General features: G+C 44.0%; 2 protein-coding genes across 3 annotated transcripts in view; both read right to left on the bottom strand.

The window, feature by feature from the left end:
- Nucleotides 1-19,948, bottom strand: part of DYNC1I1 (dynein cytoplasmic 1 intermediate chain 1) — a 411,944-nt gene that overhangs the window by 225,779 nt on the left and 166,217 nt on the right. The window lies entirely within an intron of this gene.
- Nucleotides 9,497-19,253, bottom strand: ASB4 (ankyrin repeat and SOCS box containing 4). 2 transcript variants are annotated; one of them, XM_058830774.1, is made up of 5 exons: nucleotides 18,946-19,253; nucleotides 15,267-15,566; nucleotides 12,595-13,105; nucleotides 10,885-10,998; nucleotides 9,497-10,278 (listed from the first exon to the last, which is right to left on the bottom strand). In XM_058830774.1, exons 1-5 carry the CDS (start codon nucleotides 19,157-19,159, stop codon nucleotides 10,218-10,220), a joined length of 1,200 nt encoding a protein of 399 aa, XP_058686757.1. In that variant the 5' UTR covers nucleotides 19,160-19,253; the 3' UTR covers nucleotides 9,497-10,217. The 2 variants fall into 2 exon arrangements, with proteins under 2 accessions (XP_058686757.1, XP_058686756.1); XM_058830773.1 differs by having other exon boundaries at nucleotides 12,615-13,105; nucleotides 18,946-19,250.

Raw genomic sequence — 19,948 nt, 5'->3', positions numbered from 1 at the left:
AAACTGTGTCAGCCTGGAGCTGCCTCTGATCACTGACATTGCTGATCTGTCTGAGTTTGGGACTGGTCCCAGGGCCACATGATTGCAGGAGCCAGCATCACTCTGCACCCCACAGGGCAGCAGTGCTGCCAGACAGCTCTGAGCCATGCTCACTACTCCTGGGACAACTAAATACCAATTGCTGAGCAGACCTTTTACAGAAACTTAGGAACTAGCTGTAGCTGATGCTGACTGTTAAATGCCATGAAGCATACTGAGAAATCACTGAAAGATCTTTTTTGCAGTGTTTATTCCTTAGAGTGGTTTTCTCTTCCTAGCAGCTTTACTGCACTCAAAGCTCTGGGTTGATTTTTAACAAATCAACTAGAAAACAGGTTTAAATACCTGCCAGGGTACTTGTCATCTCCTCCAACCACTGTGGCATGCAGCAGAGTTAGTAACATGCACTGCAAAGACTATTGGTGACCCAGAGTCACTCCCCTGCTTACAAAGGACATTACAGGTGGAATTCAACCTTCCCACAGGGGTGGATCAGATGGTTTGGACTACTCTAAGTGTTACCAGGTTTGTGTCATTGCCTCACAGACCACAGGAAGCTGTTTGCTCAGGCATAAAACTATTTGTGTTGACACAGAAGCACTTGTTTCTGCTTACTTAGGGCCTGTTATAAAACCTTCTGATCTCACAACTTTCCCTTGCTTCTAATCAGCTTTGCCTCAGGTTTTACATAAATGCACAACGAAGAAAGCTTCATTTTCAAGCTCTGGCCAGGGGTGCCTGAAGTTTTCATTACTCATCTAATCGATGGAGATGTGCAGAAGTCTTCTACTGCTACAAATTTATTAATGTGCTTCTCCTCCACGGCCTTGCCCTCTTGTTCCTGTGTTCTTCATACTCCTGCTACTGATGCCTGGCTCTGCATGCTCTGAGCTATTTTCTGTAGCCAAAGAATGGGAACAGTCCTTTGGAGACATGTCACACTTCCAAAAGCTTTTGATGATTTTTCAAGGCCACTGGATGGTCAGTTCGCACGAGGACAAAAAAAAATAAATTGTAACGCCTTTTGCATATTCCCAGGCTTCCGTCTTTTGAATGCCAACATCTGTGTAAGAACAGCTGAAACAATGGCAAAATTATTCACTGGAGTGCCATAAATTGATGCAGACAGACCTTGGTAATTATGTTACCAATCCATCTCCAATGGATTGTTCTTGCCTTTTCCTTTGCAGCAAAATGATATTCCTCACCTCTGAGATGAGGAACCCTCATCTTAAGGAAGAAGATGTGTCTTGACTTTAAATCTGAACTATAGTAGTCAAACAAATTAGAGAAGAACTGGGGATCCTCCCTCTTGTTCCTAGGAGTAAACATATCTACTGTCTGGGGAAATGAGAGTTTTTGGAGGGAAAAGGTCTGCCCTTATCAGGGGGCTGTTTCAGAAGAGGGCAGTTTCTTGCCATAAGAAGAAGATTCCAGCAAAGCTGTTGACAATGAAGGAGTAAAATAAATATTTTTCTTCATTTCTTTAAAGTATATTTACACTTTAAAAAGTTTAAAGTGTAAAGGAAAGGAAAGGAAAGTTTAGGGGTTTAAAATAATGTTAACACTTCTAGGAGAATAACAGTATAAATTATGCAAACTTTCACTTATGGAATGTTTTTTAATAATAGATTCAGAAGCAGTTATTCAGTTGATCTTATTTTAATGGTGTGTGAGTATGGAATACAGAATATAGATGATGGATCAATGGGTTGTCTATAAGCATGTCTGAGAACTGATCAAATTCCCCATTCTTTTCTGTGATGTTTCTAACCTATACCTATGCTAACTCCTTTTCAATCGATAAAAGAGTGTTATATAGTGGGATTAACATATTAAAAAACATGATAGATATTAGAGTAGTAATAATTCACCTTTAGGCTTCACACCATGTCCACTGAAATCTGACAAGCTTCCTGCTGACACCAAGTGACTGGTGGACAAAGCCAAAATGGTTTGAGCTGCTGATACATAGGAGAGATACATACACCCCTAAAAGTCTCTAGAAAACAGAAAGCAAACTAATTTTTAAGTCCTTCAGAGTGCAAGACCAGACAAGAGGTTGGTCTCACTCTGTTACCTGCTATGAGATCAGCAAGATGGCACTCATTGTGCAGGAGGAATTTAAAATCAAGAGCCATACCTAGGAGAGCAAGAGAAGTGTATGACTGACATTTAGACCTTCAAGATAATGTTGAACAGAAATGTGTGTATGCACATATGGCAAATAAATGCCCTGAACTGGCTGACAGCTCTTGCTTCAGCTCATCCTCCTTACTTGATGCACTACAACCCTTACACTGGAAGCTTGATATCCAAAAAGCCCTGAGCAGAGGGAGGTCAGCTCAGCCTTTTTGTTCAAGCCAGGCAAGACCAAAACCCCCAATACATGCTGCAGAAGTCTGTGTGCAGAGACACCACTGTGTCTGAGGTATGTGTGTGTCCCTGTTCCACAAAGTGGGCAGTTTGTCCTTGCATCCCCAGCCACCAAGAGCCCTACTGAGATAAAGGGGTTTTGCCCATGTCTGGAGAGAGGGACAGAGCTCTTTAATGGCACATGACAGTGACTTGCCACAGCTTGTGCTCATTTCACACAGCTGAGGCTTTTTTAAAAAAGGATTAAGAGTGTCCAAACCCCAAACAATGTGAGGGCCTGCTTCAATATGCCTGGAAGATTATTCCAGCTGTTTGGGGCCAGACACCTAAAAAAGAGAAGCTTGCCTCCCATAGTTAGTGGAGCTCCAGACACCTGGGCATGAATAGCTCGTTTTAAGCAGAGGGCAGGCTGGTAGCTAGTGCTAGATAAAAGGAAACAAAACAGCACTGTAAATAAGAAGTGAACAATTATAAACCTTAAAAATACCCTTCAGGAAACACATGGCTGTTGTCTGCTGCTAGCTGCTGGATCTTTTGTTCTGCTTACAGCTTTCCATCCTTTTATTTTCTCTTTTTTTTTTTTTCTTATGAGGACAAACCCTGGCTGCATATCCAGCACAGCCTGCTCCAGCTGGGACTGGAGGCACAGGAAGCAGTGGTGCCTCTGGGCACTGTTCTGGCAGCCTCCTGAGCCAGGGGCAGGAAACCCATGGGGACAGTGTGTTCCTGGCTGGCTGCGCTGGAAGCTTCAAAACATGTTTATGTCGAGTCAGCAAGAACCACCCAGACTGGTCATGCCACTGCTCTCTCTCCTTTTCCAGGCTGCTGGAAGGAGCTGTGTCAAAGTCCAAGCACACATCTAAGTCTGTTTCAGGTGCTGTATGAAGTTGGCTCATGCCTGCCCAGAGTCACTTAGCCACCACCTCACCAATGCACCCAGGTCACCTGAATGAAGAGCAGACAGGGCTCTGCCCCCCTCCCTGCTCTGTGTCGGAAAGGACAGCTCTCCCTGTGCTCAAGTGAGCTCCAGCAACTGGGGAGAACTCAATGCCATTTGATATCAAATCCTTCCACACTCACAGCACAGCCAGGCAACAGCACATAGTGCAGGGTGGTCAGCTGAAAACGGAGTCCTCCTCCTTGGTCTTCCACAGACAGGACGCACCCCCTGTCAAAGGCCTAAAGGGACACCAAGTGTGGAACTCAAGTACATCCCTAAAGCACGGAGGTGCTGTGTAGGGTGCCCTGCAAGAGGGGACCATGACAGCTGAAGCACAACATGTGAAGTACTTAGTGGAGTTCCCATCAGCTGGAAATTAAAGCAGGAGAGAGTTGAGTTTCGGAGACCTCCAGCATTCAGCTCTCCACAAGCTTTGTCAGGGTCTCTTGGATGCCTCCATCCAGGCTTGCTAGTGCCACCTAGGGATAAGGCTGTATGTGCAGCTGTTTGCCCATTGTTAAGGTTCCCCAAAGTGATGGAGAAAATGTTTGGGTTTGCCTTGAACCTGCAGTCACTGCAGTGGAAAGCTACTCTGCACAGAGGGGCTGCAGTCCTGTGAGCCCTGGGTACCAGGAACAGGCCCCTGGGTGTGCCTGAGGGGGAAGAGCACACGGGAACATTGTGACCAGATGGAGTCTTGTGCTCATAATAACACAGTCAGCTTCAAGTACCACAAGTCATAGTTCACAGCCCTCAAAATGCAGATTCACATTGTTAAGTAAACAATGTTTAATCCTCTCATTTAACGTTTGATTTCTTTTTTTGTTTCTCTAATTTGCTGTTGAACTTCGCCTCCATATGTGCATAGCAACTCTCCCAGGTTTATTGAGACACTCAGTATTCACCATATCAAAATCTACAATATCAGTTCTAATTCTAATGCCAGTTCTCCCCTTTCTCTCTCAGTTCTTCCCCCTACCACACACACCATGTGGACAGACTGATCTCCTCTCTGCACAGCTCTGCCACATCTGCTCGTTTCCATCCACCAGGCTGAACTGTCTCTGCCAGGGAGGAGTGCAACCACTGCTCCAGAGGCACACAGAGAAGCTGCCAGAGATAAATGGCTTTGTGAACAGAGGCTTTGCTGATAGACTTCAGATCTTTAGAGCACCCTGGTGTCGTTAGAAGCCAAGGTCACTGGTTTGTATTTCTTCCCATACCGCTGGAGGATGCAGAATTTGATTTCTTGGAAAGCTGGCAGAACAAGGAGTCTGCCATGTTCCTGATTACAGGGTAGAAACCTCCTGCTATGCTGACGGGTGAAATGTGTGAGCTCAGCTCAACTCAGCTGGTGCTCAGCAAGGCAAAGCCGCCTGACTGCCCCACAAAATCCATCCAGCACTTGGGTTTCATCCACCTACCATAGGAATGAGGGGTATTTGAGAGAAGATTTTATTCCAGCAGACTGAGTAAATGAGTAAATTGCTGTAGGTTAGGAAATCCAGACATGGTGGAGGACGGCACAAACCTACAGAACCACAGGGGTGTAGAGGGGTAGTGGCTCTGCTGCCCTTGATAGAAAAGGGTGTAGTGAAACACTTGGAGGGGGGGTCAGGCTCTGTGTCACGTGCCAGAGGCTATATAGCCACAAAGGGGAAGAGAAGGAAAGAATTCAGTGAAATTCTGTGGGTTAATGATGAAGAGAAGGACAGGGTTGTGGAAGAAATGGACCCATATGGCAAACTGAAGTCCAAGTTTCTGGCAAGATATAGTTCAGAGCTCCTGCTACCACAAAGTGTGCTCACCATGGATACAGGCTGAGAGTATGCCCTTGAGTTCAGGACAGCCATGCCCCTCTTCCCAGCAGGGAACTTGGGAACAGTAGGATAGACTCACCTGGGGGTGGGCTCAGCCCTTGGGATATAGGTGTAATTCAGTGAGCTCTGTTGCCACTGGGTCTTTTGGGCCAGTTTTACTCTTCATGAATGTTAAAATACCTACATTACTTTTTGCTATGAAATGGCTTTGCCCTGACTGCAATGTCACTTTGCCTGCACTTTCCAGCATGCTCTGTGCTCATAGCCAGCTCAGGCACTGCCCTGCCCTTCAGCAACACCTGTGTTTTCACACTGTATGAACCACTGGCCGTATATTTATAAGGCTCACAATTCTGTCCCCTCTTTTGTAATTTAGGAGCACTCCATAGGGTGCCTCTGAAAGGTGAAGGGCAACACACTGCTACATGTTTTAAAAAAGAAAATAAAATCCATTGTCACTTCTGCACTTCATGTCCTGTGAAGCTTAAGATGAATTTGGAGAAAGAGTCAGAAACAAGTTTCTGAGCAGCCAACAGATTTCATCTGACAGTTGCTGCATATAGCATTTTTTTCTGACCCACTCATCTGCTGTGCCAGAGGCCACTGCCATTCTACAAAGATAGACTCTGGCAGATCTTTCCACTGCGTTAATATAACTCTCGGGGAGGTTAAGATGTCAGACACTGGCTAGCCTTTGGCACCTCTGCTAAAGCTATGTTCTGCACTGTCATTTAGTAGAAGAGCAAACCTTAAGGATTACAGGGAAATTCTGTTGATATATCCTGAAAGTAAATGGAAATATTGCTGTGTTTGACCCATGTGTATCTTGAAGTGTTTCAGAAAAACAACAGCAGCCCTTCAAGAGCCCTGCAAACCTTCCAGCACTAAAAACTTGGCATGCCTCTTTGTCCTCTGGGAATTTAATAAAGATATATAATAGCATAGACCACCCCAGACTGTTTCAATCTTCCCTTCAATCTCAAAGACTGAACTCTTGTATGTTTAATTTAAAGGTATTTGTCCCATGAGCAAAATCTGCTGCCAGAAGCATTAGTGGTTTTTCAAAGGATGTTCCTTAAATATGAATGAGCTGAGCCCCTGTGATCATTTTAATTGATCCAGCAGTGCTTGCAGCTAAAAGTAAAGCTGCCACCTTTCATGGCAGACCAGACCTTTTCCCCTGCTGCCTAATATTTGTATTCCTGACATTTTACAAAAATAGTCAGTCTTGCTCAGCCTGGGAGATTTCTATAAATTCATGATCACAGGAGTTAACTTGATTCTGTCAAAACTGGTATGTAGGCTGTAAGATATTGCTGCATAGAAAAATGAGAATTTTTTCTTTTAAAGATGGTGAGTGATTTTGAATAAATAAAATGTCATTGATGCCAAAACACTTATGGCCATTATACCATCAGGACAGGCAGCAATGACGGAGAGATAAACCATCCAGGCTCTTTTAGGCTCCTTGTCCTAGTATCTAAAAGCTGACCAAGTACAAACTGACTTTTAAAGCTCATGCAGGGAAGTACAGTCCTGAACACTGTTAGACTTCAGTTTCACCTACAGACTCTCCACAAATAAATTATTGGAGTTTTTAGTCATGCTGTCAGACATCAGGGGCTAACTTTAAAATCTTTGCAAGAGCACTTTAGAAAGAGGGTGCCCATATTTCCATGAATAGCTGTATTGGTTCCCAAATACATGCAGAGTGTCCCTATGATCATAGAATGGGTAGCTTCTTTTGTCCACAACACATTTGGCTGAAGAACAAATCTCTTTATATACAACTTTATATATATTATATATATTGTCTCTTTATATACAACTTCTAAAAAGCACAAAGACCAAAACCTAGAATCCCACTGTTATCCATTGAGAAGTCATAAAGGGAGCTCTGGGAAAGGGCTGCCAATAGGAATGGGAAAAGATCGTTCATTCTTTGTGCCCATCTGTGCTTTAAATATTCTAACAGGCCATGGGATGCAGTGGAAACAAATATGTCTACATCTCTACTAAGAAGCCAAAAGGCAAAAAGAAACTTATTTCACAGAGAGCACCAAACAACCCTGAAAATAATTTTCTGTCATTTTAAGTCATGACTGTGCTCAAAATTGTGGTGTAGAGGTCTCTCCTCCAGGTGGAGTCATGCAGTCAGATATGGCTTTGAAAATACAAAAGCATGATCAGGAATTATAGGACGGTGTGAAATTTCAAGATATCCCACAGAGTCACAGAATCGCAGAATATGCTGAGTTGGAAGGGACCCACAAGGACCGCTGAGTCCAACTCCTGTCCCTTCAATAGACTGTTTCCAAGAATCACAACAAGAGCCTGAGTGCATTGTCCAAACACTTCTTGAACTCTGTCAGGCTTGGTGCTGTGGCACTTCCCTGGGGAGCCTGTTCCACTGCCCAACCACCCTCTGGGTGAAGAGCGTTTTTCTGATAGCTACCTTAAATTTCCCTGAGACTTCAGGTCATTCCCTTTGGTCCTATCACTGGCCACCACAAGGAAAAGATCCTTCCTCTGCCCATCCTTTGTGCATCCCATTAATTTAATAATTGATGATCTTATTATCAGGTACTCTCACACCTCACATGAGCAACTCCATGCAGTGTGTGGGAAAAGAGTACAGTAACAAAGGAAAAACGTGCTAAAAAGAAACAAATACTAAGGTTTGCTTACACTTGGTTTCTAGCTTCAACAACAGAAGCAATTAAAGTGCATGGATCAGGTCTTTTTTTTCTGTGATAGTGATGTTCTCTAGTGTTTTTAACAGCCTGCAAATTCCTATGACTATAATCAGCCTGATCCCACTGTGCTCCCTGTCAGATACCACAATGGCTATAATCTGGCACCTGCTTGGTACAAAACTTGGAAGTGAGCCTGGGTGCCCACAGAATAAAAATTAAGCGTGTTCACTGCCGAGGGAGAGGATCAGAGGGAATTTAGGAGCACTGGTGACAGCCTTTATTCTTCTCTCTCAGCAAGAGAGTCCTGGCTACGACAGGTCAGAAAACACTGCTATTGTTCTGCCTTAAACCTCCCTTTTCCAGATGCAGAATTTCACTTTCAGAAGGAACCAGTGTGGGGAAGTGTTTCCAATAATATCAGCTACCCTACATCTGTCTCTTCTGGACTGCCCAGCATGCCCCATTGTCAGACTGTTCAGAAAGCAACAAAATTTTTTGTCTTGACCAGCTGGCAAATCCTCTTCTTCATGCCTGACTTTCAGAGATGCATCACCTAGAAAAGCAATGGGTTTAGATAACCTATGCTTTTTCATCCTTCCAAATTCACTTCTTTTCTGCAGCGCAGAATCCAGTGGATCCCATTGATAGGGAGGTGTCTTAAGCAGATTTGTCTGTCTCTGATAATGATTGTTCTCCCCAGTAAATTGCTGTGGTATCTCCAATAAAGACATCTCTGCAGCCGTACAGAAATCTCTCATTGGCTTAGTGAAGTACAGCGACCTATATTACAACTTTATTCACATAAGAAAGCATTTACTCATGATCTGCATTCACTTTGAAATTCCTTATTGGAACGGGAAACTGTTAAACAGCAATCTTCACTGCTGTCCAGTTAAACATAAACAGACCCATGAGCTGGGTTCTCGTACACAGTGTACAAGCTTTAATTAATGAAAACTGAAAGGAAAGGAAAATGATTTGTGACACTAAGTCTGCACATTCCTGCAAATGCTGTTGTTGCCACTTTGTGAGACACAGAAACGCTTGAACAGCTTGGATGCTCTGGTTTGTCTGGGAAGAGCCTTACATGCTGTGGGCTGTCTTGCAAAGAGATAACAACAACGGGGACTGACATCTTCAGTCAGAGATGCAATGAGAAGTCAGGAGTTACTGTCTCCCAGTGGTGGGCCTGGCTTACCTCTCCTTTCACGGAGCACAGACTTGTCAGGACCTAAAAAATGGAACAGCCCAGATGGGTTGCATCAGCCTCTCACCTGCACCTAGCTGCCAAAAGTGAGGTGTCCATGCTACCAGGTAAGGTTCATTTTATATTGAGTGAAGAGAAGGGTCATATGCTTCCCAGATCACATCCAGCATCAGTCTGAGAGATATTAGGGATGAGTACAAGAACAACTTTGCAGGTTTTGGGGGCAATTGTTTTTTGCCTGCCTTTCTTGACACAGGGATGTTAATTTATCACTGGTCATAGTGAGAGTGCAAACAGGGACAGTATGTACTAAAAGCTACCCAGGCTTGAGTGGCAACATACAAAAAAAAACTTTCAGGGCTGCATGTTTCTATCATGTTTACATCATGTGGCTGATAAAGGAAAAAAAGTCTTACAATTAAAAAGGATAATTATGACAAAGCTTTATAAGATACAGACAGGCAGTGAACAGTAAATTAGCACTGAATGTTAGTGCACAGGAAAAGGCAGAAACTAATGAAGGCCTGTCTGTGGTCACAATCCAAAGCGGTTTGCCTGTTTCATTCTGGGAAAGCAATTCTGTGGCTTATTTTTTGACAGTATCCCTTATTTTACTCCCAAAATGACAGCTGAAGAAAGTCAGAGTGAAACAATATCAAAGGTTGCTCATATTTAACCTAATGCTATCTAGCAGGCAGAGGTATAAATACTGAAGGAAGCAGCAGCATTGTATAAGCCAGGCTGAACAAAGCAGTGTGTGTCCTCGGTGCGTTTGGAGCAGGGGCTTTTCCAGCTCTGCCTCCCCAGCGCAAACTACAGCCTGCAACTGTGATTTCTCAGTGTAGGGAAAGAGAGCAGCTCCATGGAGAGCCAGTAAATGCCAGCCCAGCTTGCAGGCTGGCCAGCAAATGGACACACGCCAGGGCTGTGTCAGGGCTGTGCCTGGATCTCTGGCACCCCACAGAGGCACATGGATCCGGGAAGGGATGCCAGCGCCTGCTCTGCGGCAGCTCAGTAGATGATTCCTTCTGGTTCCAGCAGCAAGTACTTCTTCATGGACAGAGGAATGGAGAGCAAGGGGACTTGTCGATGGCACCTTTCTGATAATATTGCCCGAATAGCACACCTGCATAAGTGCATCAGTGACCGTGGTGAATTGCTGCACACAGTAAACAAAGAGTCATAGAAATCCTGGTGCCGCTGAAAAAAAACAAACAACCGCAAGTGTGTTTTAGGGCAGCCAGAATATTTGGAGTAAGGATTTTTGAATTAAAGGTATAATTATGTCAAAGCATATAGTTTGTCCCACAGTTTTGCCTTTTGACCACATTTTTTCCTCTTACTTTTCATTTAAATTCTCCCTTGCATTTGCAGCTAACTCATCCTGTTCACAGAAATCTGATCCATGAAACAGAACTTAGAGGTACATAGTAATACCTGTCTAATATGGCACTTTAAAAATATTTGCTGACTTAAAAAAAAATATAGATATACGTATTGACAAATCTGAAGAAACAGCAGTCACAGCCAGAATCTTTTCACTGGCTGACTAGAGGGACAGCTGAGTTCCTGCTGTACCGCTGACAGAGGGTGCTCCAAAGGATAATGTTGCAATTAAAATATCAAAAATATGTCTTTTTTTTCAGTGAGTGATATGCTTTTGTCAAATGAGAGATATTAAAAGGGAAAGCCCCCATCCTCTGAAATGTTCTTCTCTTTCAAAACTGTTCTTTCTTTCTTATGGTTTGGTATGGGTTATACAAATAAGCCTGGATTTTACTCTGTTGTAACTCATTGAGAGCTTACCTCCAAGACATCCTCAGGTATGGCTGCTTTCCACTTAGATGTTGATTTGATGTGTTCGTAGGAGTTGACAACCACCTCCACAGCTCTGGGGTGGGAATGACAGGCTTGCAGCACCTGCAGGCAGGATGCATGGAGACCATGAGTACCACCAGGGAGCTGGGGCTAGCCTGGGTGCTTGGCACTGCACAACGACAAACTGAGACACAGCCAAACAATTGTGAGAGGATAAAGTTGGAGATGCAAAAGACACAGGGCCCCTCCACACCTTACTGCAAGCACAGTAAGAAACTCCAGGCTCATCCACAGTTTAAGACCATACAGAAATGCTAGATTAAATCTCCACAGCTGTCTAGATGGGGTGGGCTTTATCACCCAAATCTTGTTCATAGCCGGGTTGAGTGATGCAACACCAGGCAAAGCCATGCACAAAAATTCTTGCTTCAGCACATGCAGCTCATGAACACAAAAAAACCCCATCATATGAATCAAAAATGCACTGTTAAAGAGAGATTTTAAAATATGACCAGAAGAAACAGTTCAGAAGTAAGGCTTTCAAGCCACACAAGGCCCCTGACACAACTGTTCTTCCCAGTGATTTTAGCTCAACAGGAAAAAAAACCAAGTCTATTGTCACTCATATGCAGGGAATAACATTGCATTCACCCAGTTTTGTCCCATGCAGTCTCCAGGTTTCACAAACAAAACTGCAAGAACATCCCTCTGGGATAAATAACCTACATTTTTACAGATGGGCAGATGATAGTTTGGAAGAGAGACTCGCTTCATGCAATAGGATGCAGGAAGAGGAGATTTCAGACACTGCTCTCAAATACCCTCTCGGAGACTAAGCATTGTTCTGCTACAGACAGAACCTGCTCATCCTGGGCTCAGGAGGGCACAATTAAAAAAAATTTGGCATTTTATTCAAAGGCTTCTGGTTGCTTGGCTTGTTAAAATTTACATATACAGTTGAGGAACCGTACACTGTTGCTTAGGGTACTGGATGAGAGAGAATAAGTCCTGACTTCAGCAAGCTTAGTTAGTACTCTGATATAACAGGACTCTTAGGTACCCTGTCAGTGTCTTGGGCTTTGCAGGTGTTTAAAAACTTTTTAGGATGGATCCTGCAATACTTTTTCTTTTTTTTTTTTTCTTTTTCTTTTTTTTTGGTCATCAGCTATGAGCCCAGGCCCAGCACCTCTCCTTAATTCTCAAATTTCCTGGGAATAATCCAAAACTTTATTGAGAAGCATTTCATTTTGAATAGATTTGAATAGATTTTAAAATGTCAGATGTGACAAACTGAATCAAGTGGTCTTATCGCTAATCCTTGATGGAGACCATGAAATATGCATTTCATATAACTCAGTTAAACCTGTATGAAGCCATTGGTTTGACAAAGGGATGTGGGTTCTCTGAAATGGGAAAGTGAATCTGCTCTGAAAAATTAGACTTCAACCAGCATTTAGAGTTGGGCCTTTCAGGTTGGTTAAGAGCAAAAATTAGATGTGTGTCTGGTTTCTGGTACAGGCAACTGTAATTTCACATCAGTTAAGTGATACCACTCTTACAGCAGGTCATCTCACAATGTTTTGGGCATTCTGGGCCCACACTGACAGGACTCCTGCAAATTCAGATAGCACTAAATCCTGAGGTTTGGATCTCTCATCCCATTCCTGTTCAAGACACCACCTCTCTCCACACCCCTACTGTATGAAGACATCCTTAACCTTGTGGAACTGCAGAGGGTATATCCTAGCTGCTCCATGATTCAGTAGCAGCTGGTAGCAGATGTCTGGCTGAGCAGCTGGCCGCACAGATGTCACTTTTATGATGTACTGTAGGGGTGCACAGCCATTGACATCCATGATGTTTGCTTCTGCTCCTGCCTCCAGCAGCATATGCAGCAGGACGTGATCACAGTTCCAGGCAGCTTTGTGGAGTGGTGATTTGAAATCCTCATCACGAGCATTCACTTCAGCTTTATAGTCTAGGAGCATCCGACAGATGAGGTGGTGATCCTGGCTGTATATCTGATCCTTATAGTGGAGGGCCCAGTAGGCTGCACAGGCCAGGGGAGTCTCCATGTAGGCATTGAGAGCATCCACCTGTGCTCCCTGTTCCACGTAAAAGGCCACAAGCTCTGGGACACCCAAACGTGCAACGACGTGCAGAGGAGTCTCCTCGTCTTTGTTGTTTGTTCTTATGTTCACATTTGCTCCTGCCAAAAAAAGATGATGGGGGAAATGATGGCAATGAAACACTTGTTTGGCCATCTCTCGTATGGGCCCTTCTTCCCAAGGAAAAGGTCAGGGTGGGCAGCTGGCAAGAAAGATGTGTAAATGCAAACAGCATGGATCCTGCATTAGTTAAGTCTCCAGGGAAACTCTCAGAAACTCAGGGTTCTTGGATCCAGCTTCAGATGTGATATGCTGGCCCCAAGCTGGAAGACCTTACCTGATCATTCTATTTCAGAGCAGCATGCAAGCCCAGATTTCCGTGTAAAATGCCTTTTCCTATAAATTGAGAACTGGTGGAGAAGGGAGAGCATTACTCCTGCTCCAGAGAGCAGCCCTGCTCTGCTCTGTACTCTGAAAACACTCTCGCTCTGCAGCACCTCGTTAAGGCGAGCCTGGATGAAAGGACATTTCATAACAGATCCGGGGTATTAAAGATACCATATATTAAAGAAGCATTGCCAGGGTCCGCGGTGGAGGGTGGGGATGCGGGTTCCAAAGCGCGGCAGAGCGGGTCCCGCAGCTGGAGCAAGAGCACCATCTGCCGAGCGGCGAGCCTGCCCGGCGGGGCCAGCGGGCTCCGAGCCGCCTCTGGGCTGCAAAACCCGACTGCTGATGCTGCTAAGCCCTGCTGGCTGCTAGTCGTGTTCCATGTCCCTGAGGCGGCACCGGCAATCCACGTCTGGAGTGGTAACCAAACGTGGTAACCAAAGCACGGCTTGCCCTGCCGCCCCAGCCAGAGGGGAATAAACTGCAGTGACCTGGATGGAGCCCAAGGGACACCACGGAGTGGAGACGGCAGGTGAGAGATGCAGCTCGGAAACTTTGGGGCAGGGACATTATCTGACACCTTGGCTTCAGCTCTTGCAGGGCGCTGCTCTGGGAAAGTGCACACCTGACACGGCTTGCTCCAGACCTTTCCCATTCTATTTGGAGCCTCAGCATTCAGCTCATATGGAAATCAGAGTTTAAAGGGTGCTTTGGGAGGAAGGGTGGCTTTTAAGGTACTATTATGCTGTTGTTGATGGGTGGGTGGAGAAAGCCTGCAGAATACATCCTTTCACTTCCATTCATCCTATACTGTGTTTCATAAGAGTACATTTGACTTTTAAGCTTTTCTATGCTAGCAAATTCAACTCCTGCTGACAGGACTGTTTGCTCTGGGCAGGGTACAACTGGCAGCATTTATTTTCCTTTCTACCAAACAAAATAATATGTATCTTTCCAGAAGAAGAAAAGCAATGTTGTTATTCATTTATGACTGCAGATTGTCTTGCCCACAGAGCATGGACTTTGCACTTGGGCTCTGCATCTCAGGAAAAGCTTTCAATAACAACACATGTAACAAAACCAACCCAAAATCATTTGTATTGCCATGGCACAGTGTGATAAATAGAGGAGTCTCTCTGTAACTAAAGACTTGAACTGTGTTTCTCTTACTGTGTCCTGTGTCAGTACCCTTCTGTTCAGAAAATAGTGTGTGACAAATATGTTTATGGAAGAATTACATCTATTCATATCCTCATTTGTTACAGACAACCCGCAGCATCATGTACCTTACTTTGGGAAAACAAAAATGTTATATAATGCTCTTTTTTTTCCTCCAGGCATGAGCTTGGCTCTATCCATGACAAATGAAAAGACAGTACAAAAAACTGCACCAAATTTTTCAAGGCCAGATCTCAAAAAACAAGTGGTCGGAAAAATTCTACTCAGGTCCAGGAAATTTGAACAAGAAAGAAGACGAGGGGTGCCCTTTCATGTGAAAATAGCTCAATAGTAAACCTAGATGAATAAGACAGAAAAAAACCCCAAGAGAAATAAAAATTCCGTGATTCAGAGGAGCTCTGCTGCTGATGGACTGATTGGGCAGTGGACTGGAGGCACTGAAATAGGAAACAATCTTGGAGTAAGGACCAGTGGCCAATGAAAGGAAAATATAAATGAGGTGAGGAAACAGAATGGGAGAAATTTCCTCTGATCAAAGAGATGAGGACAAGGAGTCTGAGGTGAAGATATGAGTCACCTGTGGGTGGAAGGGATAAATACACATCTACTTTGAAAAGTTGCCTCCTAAGAGAAAGGCCAGGCCATGCCCACCATCTTTGTCCATGCCATGAGAGGTGCTCCAGAGCTTTACCTTACCTCTCCAAAGCAGCAGCTGGGCACAAGGCATGGAGGTTCGTGTTGTACAGAAGTGCAGGGGCGCCTGCCCGCTCATAGAAAAGCAGTTCAGCTTAGCTCCGTGGTTGCAAAGGATCTTGAGACACTCAACATTTGCCATTTCACAGGCTATGTGGATGGCAGCTTTTCCATTGGGCCGGCAGTTGATTGTAGCTTTGTGATTGAGGAGGACCAAAAGACTCTCCAGATGTCCATACATGACAGCTAGATGAAGTCCAGTTGCCCAAGATATTTTTAATTTGTAGCTGGGAAGCCAGTACCCTGTACAAAGTGAGAATATGTTACCAGTCTTGGCAAAGACTTTTCTTTGGACTATTCACCTACTGAGAATAATTGAAGGGGAAGAAAGGGTTGGAGTTTTAATATAATTTAGTGTAATTTCACCAGCATATTGCACACAAAGTTCTCTCAAGCATAACTTCATTAAGCACTGTTACTATGTGTGCTGAATAGCCTGCCTTTTGGGAAGATAATTCCCATGTAGATGTACTCCAAAAGAAGCCATTAGACTTTTTTCTGACTGGTTTAGATTAAACAAAACAAACAAACAAACAAACAAACAAAAATTGCTTAGAGAGTTTGAAATGCCACCAGCTAAAAAATATGGGGGAAGTGGGATCTCCAGCCTGCCAATAGCTGAACAAAGGTGGCATTGGAACAAGACAACAGCATTTACTTAGGACAGTGACTCAACAGACAGCTCATCCTACTGTTTCTGTGTGGGAGATGGCAGGATCTTGCATGTCAGGGGCTGGATTCAGACCTCCAGGGATGCATTACACATAGATGACCCTTGGCAATACGGCTGCAGCTGTGTCAGGGACCTCCTGCCAACTACTGCCCTGAGGAGCACAGAGTGAGGAGATTGGACACTGATATAAGTTAGGCTGAAGAGCCAAATAGAAGCAGTGACACCTTAGCATGAAATCTGTCTGCAAAACGTTTGGATTTTTCTCAGAAAATGTCACAATGATTTTTTTCTTTTGTTTATTTACAAACAGGTGTAAGGCCAAATAACACATAAATACTTGTTCCCAAGTCAGGACTATATGCTTAATGACTGCACAGATACAGTCTCAGAAGTGATTACTATCATCACTTGTTTGAGAAAAGTAAAACATCATAATGATGTGCAGAAGGGCAAGAGAAGTCTAAATGTTTTTTTATATACAGTACCTGCATCTTAGATAGAATGTGATTATAAAATTCTCTGGGTTTTATTTATCTATTTCTCCTTGGACAATTGCCTGGTTGAAATCTGTTATCACGTGAAAAACACACACACAAAAAAATAGAGACATACAGAGAGGTCAAATTAATTCAAACCTTCTTTTTTTAGTCTCTAGTTTAATGCAGTTTTTCAACACTAATGTCACATACATACAGTTTTTACGGTATTCATTAGCTACAAGCAGGAAGGAAACAAAGCGCTGGTGGCAGGGAGAAATGGATTCAAATTCTTCTTCCCTCTTAGATAAATTACAAATATATTTTCAGATGGGGGCAAGAAACTGCAGACCATGTCATCTACTCTAGGACCAAATTTTTGGGACTGCCAAATCCAGTTCTCAAGGAATCCACACTGTAAATGGCAAGAGCAGCAGCCCTGAGGCCCCAGCATGCCCGAGAAGGGTGACAGCCTCCTCTGAGGACACTCAACCTGCTGACTGTGCAGCTAACACTGGCAACTCTGTTAGGGCAACCTTCTCATCATAAACCCTCAAACCAGACACAGACCAGGTGGGCTGTATCCCAAAGTATCTGCATATAGCAGAGCAAGCTTCTTAAATCCCTGTTACCCCTTGTTACTGGTGAGCTGTGAGGCACTTCCAGCTTATCCCACAAAGGGCTGGCTCTCCCATTTATGGCCAGATATAAGCCATAAATTATACATTAGCAGCAGGAAAGTGATATTAAATGCCAGGTTATCACTTTTTTATAGCCACAATTCTCCTGCCTAAGTCCACAATATATTTCTGTTGCCTGTGCTGCTTACAGGTGAGTTGTGCTCAGACATTCCCAGGGAACATCTCCCATATCCTCTGCCCAAACCTGTCGACATCTCTGAGCTCAGAGGGACAGGGACAGACGCTGAGCTGGAAGCAGATGTGGGCCCCATGGGAAACCTCATTCAGCTTACTTGTTTCTTTGGTTAGTAACATAAAAAACCCATGGTGCAAGCAACAACAGCATCTTTGAGAGCTCTCATCCTCTTTGTAAGAGAGGAAGAAAAGTCACTCTGTCACCCTTGACATTTCTTTTGCACTTCATCACTAAGGGCTATGGCAAGGCTCAGACTGTCAGAATGGTGGGGTGGTAAATTTTTCTCTCCCTTCATCCTCAAGGAAATCCCCCTTTCATATTCATATTTCACAGTTATCTATCATTCAGAACAAAATTAAAATTTACACAAAAGTTGATAGAAGTGTTTCCTGCCTTTCAGAAAAAATTAATACAATGCTATGATTTAGGCCATAAGGATACATTTTCCTCCATCTCCACTTTTCGGAAAACAGAATTCTTCAAAAGAGACTAGTTAATGATTGCAGTCAAATGATCTGTGATTAATAATCTTTTCATAAATCCTGTAGTCTCAAACCACAATCAGATTGCATTTTAATCTGCTGAGGACAGAAGAAGATATGTTAATAAGATAAACTCAGCACAGTGTAGCTTAGTTCATACACTGTCCCTGGGGGAAGTACATCATGACTGCACCATCCCCACCCTGAAGAAATCAAAAGAGCAGGAACCAATCATTAAAGAAGGGGTAAACACAGGAAAAGAGAAGAGGTGGGATAGTCCCTTCTTTTTGCCACAGAAGAGAAAGTGCACTTGCTGCGCTGCTGCTTTCGGAGGTGTTTATCTCCACATAAGATTAACCTCTGGCAGAGACTGATCATTACTGCTTTCTAAATACAGAAGAAGAGTCTGTTGGAAAGTAGGTCATGAAGTATGTGGATTTTAGCAAAGAGCAAACTTGGTTTTTTGCTTTAAGTTGTAAGGTTTTGGAAACTCTTTCAGTGTCTGGCTGGGAAATGGTTTGGGTTTTCTACACTCTAAAACAGATGTTGTGTTGGTTGTTCTGGTTGTTTTTTTCCAGATTATTTTTCTGTTTTGATAAACTAGCACATCCTCATTTTCTGTCATTTGTAAAAATAAACCTTCTCCCATCCAGCAACATCCAAGGTCCACAGTATTTCCTTGGTTCCCTTGAGCTATGGAGAATCCACTTTACTTCCATTGAAAATAGAAGACAGGGAATATTTTATGTTTCTAAATAGTCTTTATATGTGAATGGATTAACACAAGAAATGTATACACCCCCTTGTAGCCTGCATGTGTCTATTCTGGGATTTGCACCCGAGTTCTCTGTGAGGAAATGGCAAAGGGCTCCTCTTCCTGGAGTCTCCTGCAGCTGCAGTACCGAGGCTCAGGCTGGGCTCTGGCCTGCCCTTCACCAAGCCCACACAGCTGATAAGCTCCCCTGCTAGAGTGGCCCTGGCCATGTGAGCCTGCTGAGACAGTACTGCCTGGGGATCAGCTTCTGCTGCAGCTTCAGAGGAGATAAAAGGCCACAGCTCCTTGAAAATCACTGAAACCCCTCTACTTCCTGTCTGGTGAATGCTGCCACATTTACCTTGTTTGTAGGATGCCAGAATCAGGTTTTCATCTTCGACTTCAAACACTGTGTCCACGTCTATTTTCTTTTGGCTCAAGAGCTCTTCCAGTGTTTCAAAGGCATTGGACTTCAGGGCTTCGAGAAAAGCTTTTTTCACCAACTTAGCAGCTGCAGCTCGAGTAATTTTCCCCTCTGTGTTCTCTCCCTCTCTGTATGTCTCCTCCAAATCCATTTCCAAACGTATCTGTTTGTGCTGTGAAGAGGGGCACACTGAGGTCCCTACAGCACAGTTGCATGCTGAAGTTTCTGAAGACCAGAAGGTAATTTTATCACTCAGTCATGCTGATCTGCTTGTTCTATTTATATGAGGAGCATTTCGGGCATCGAAATGCCACTCTTAGATATCACCACGCTCTTTTGATGAAAGCGAGGACAGGCACACTGGCAATTAAAACAAAATAAGAGTTATCTCCATGGGCTTCATACACATTAAGCTTCATTAACCACCTGATTACCTTCTGGTCCTGCCCATACACTTACATTAAAAGACACTAGTTCTGGGTGTTTTTTCTCAGCTGGAGAAGCACCCACACTCCCTTTCAGAGTTGCCATGGCTGATTATTGGCTGCAGTGGGATAGGATGCTTTGCCTGCAGATGACTTTTAACTAGTGCAATTCAGGGAAAAAAAAATCTAAAAAATCTGCAAGGCGCTCTTCATGTGGGAGGTAACCCACTCTTCTCCAGGACAGCATCCTGCTTGCTGATGCTGAGTTCAGAGGAAACAGGCATTTCTCCTTGGAAGGAGAAGTGCTGGCACAACGGGCCTGCAGGGCTGTACAGCTGCATCATGGGGTGGGGGATCTCATACATTGCAGGGGGTTTGTGTGTGAATTGACTCAGCTGCAAGCACAGGAGGCTTCATGCGTCCATAGGCTCTTCTTCCCCTGCTCACCCTTCATCTAAATTCAGAAGTTCTCTCTCACAAGTCCATCACCCACTGAACACTGCCCCCTCCCTGCT

This window comes from Poecile atricapillus, chromosome 2 (assembly GCF_030490865.1).
Source record: "Poecile atricapillus isolate bPoeAtr1 chromosome 2, bPoeAtr1.hap1, whole genome shotgun sequence".
Classification (NCBI taxonomy): Eukaryota; Metazoa; Chordata; class Aves; order Passeriformes; family Paridae; genus Poecile; species Poecile atricapillus.
This window is presented reverse-complemented; position numbering and strand designations above follow the sequence as displayed.

Coding starts and splice junctions, on each gene's coding strand:
- ASB4 (XM_058830773.1), bottom strand. CDS start 19,159: ATGGATTTGGAGGAGACATACAGAGAGGGAGAGAACACAGAGGGGAAA. Junction 15,567..18,945: donor TCTGGCATCCTACAAACAAG/GTAAATGTGGCA, acceptor CACTTTGTACAG/GGTACTGGCTTCCCAGCTAC. Junction 10,279..10,884: donor TACCTGAGGATGTCTTGGAG/GTAAGCTCTCAA, acceptor GTTTTTTTTCAG/CGGCACCAGGATTTCTATGA.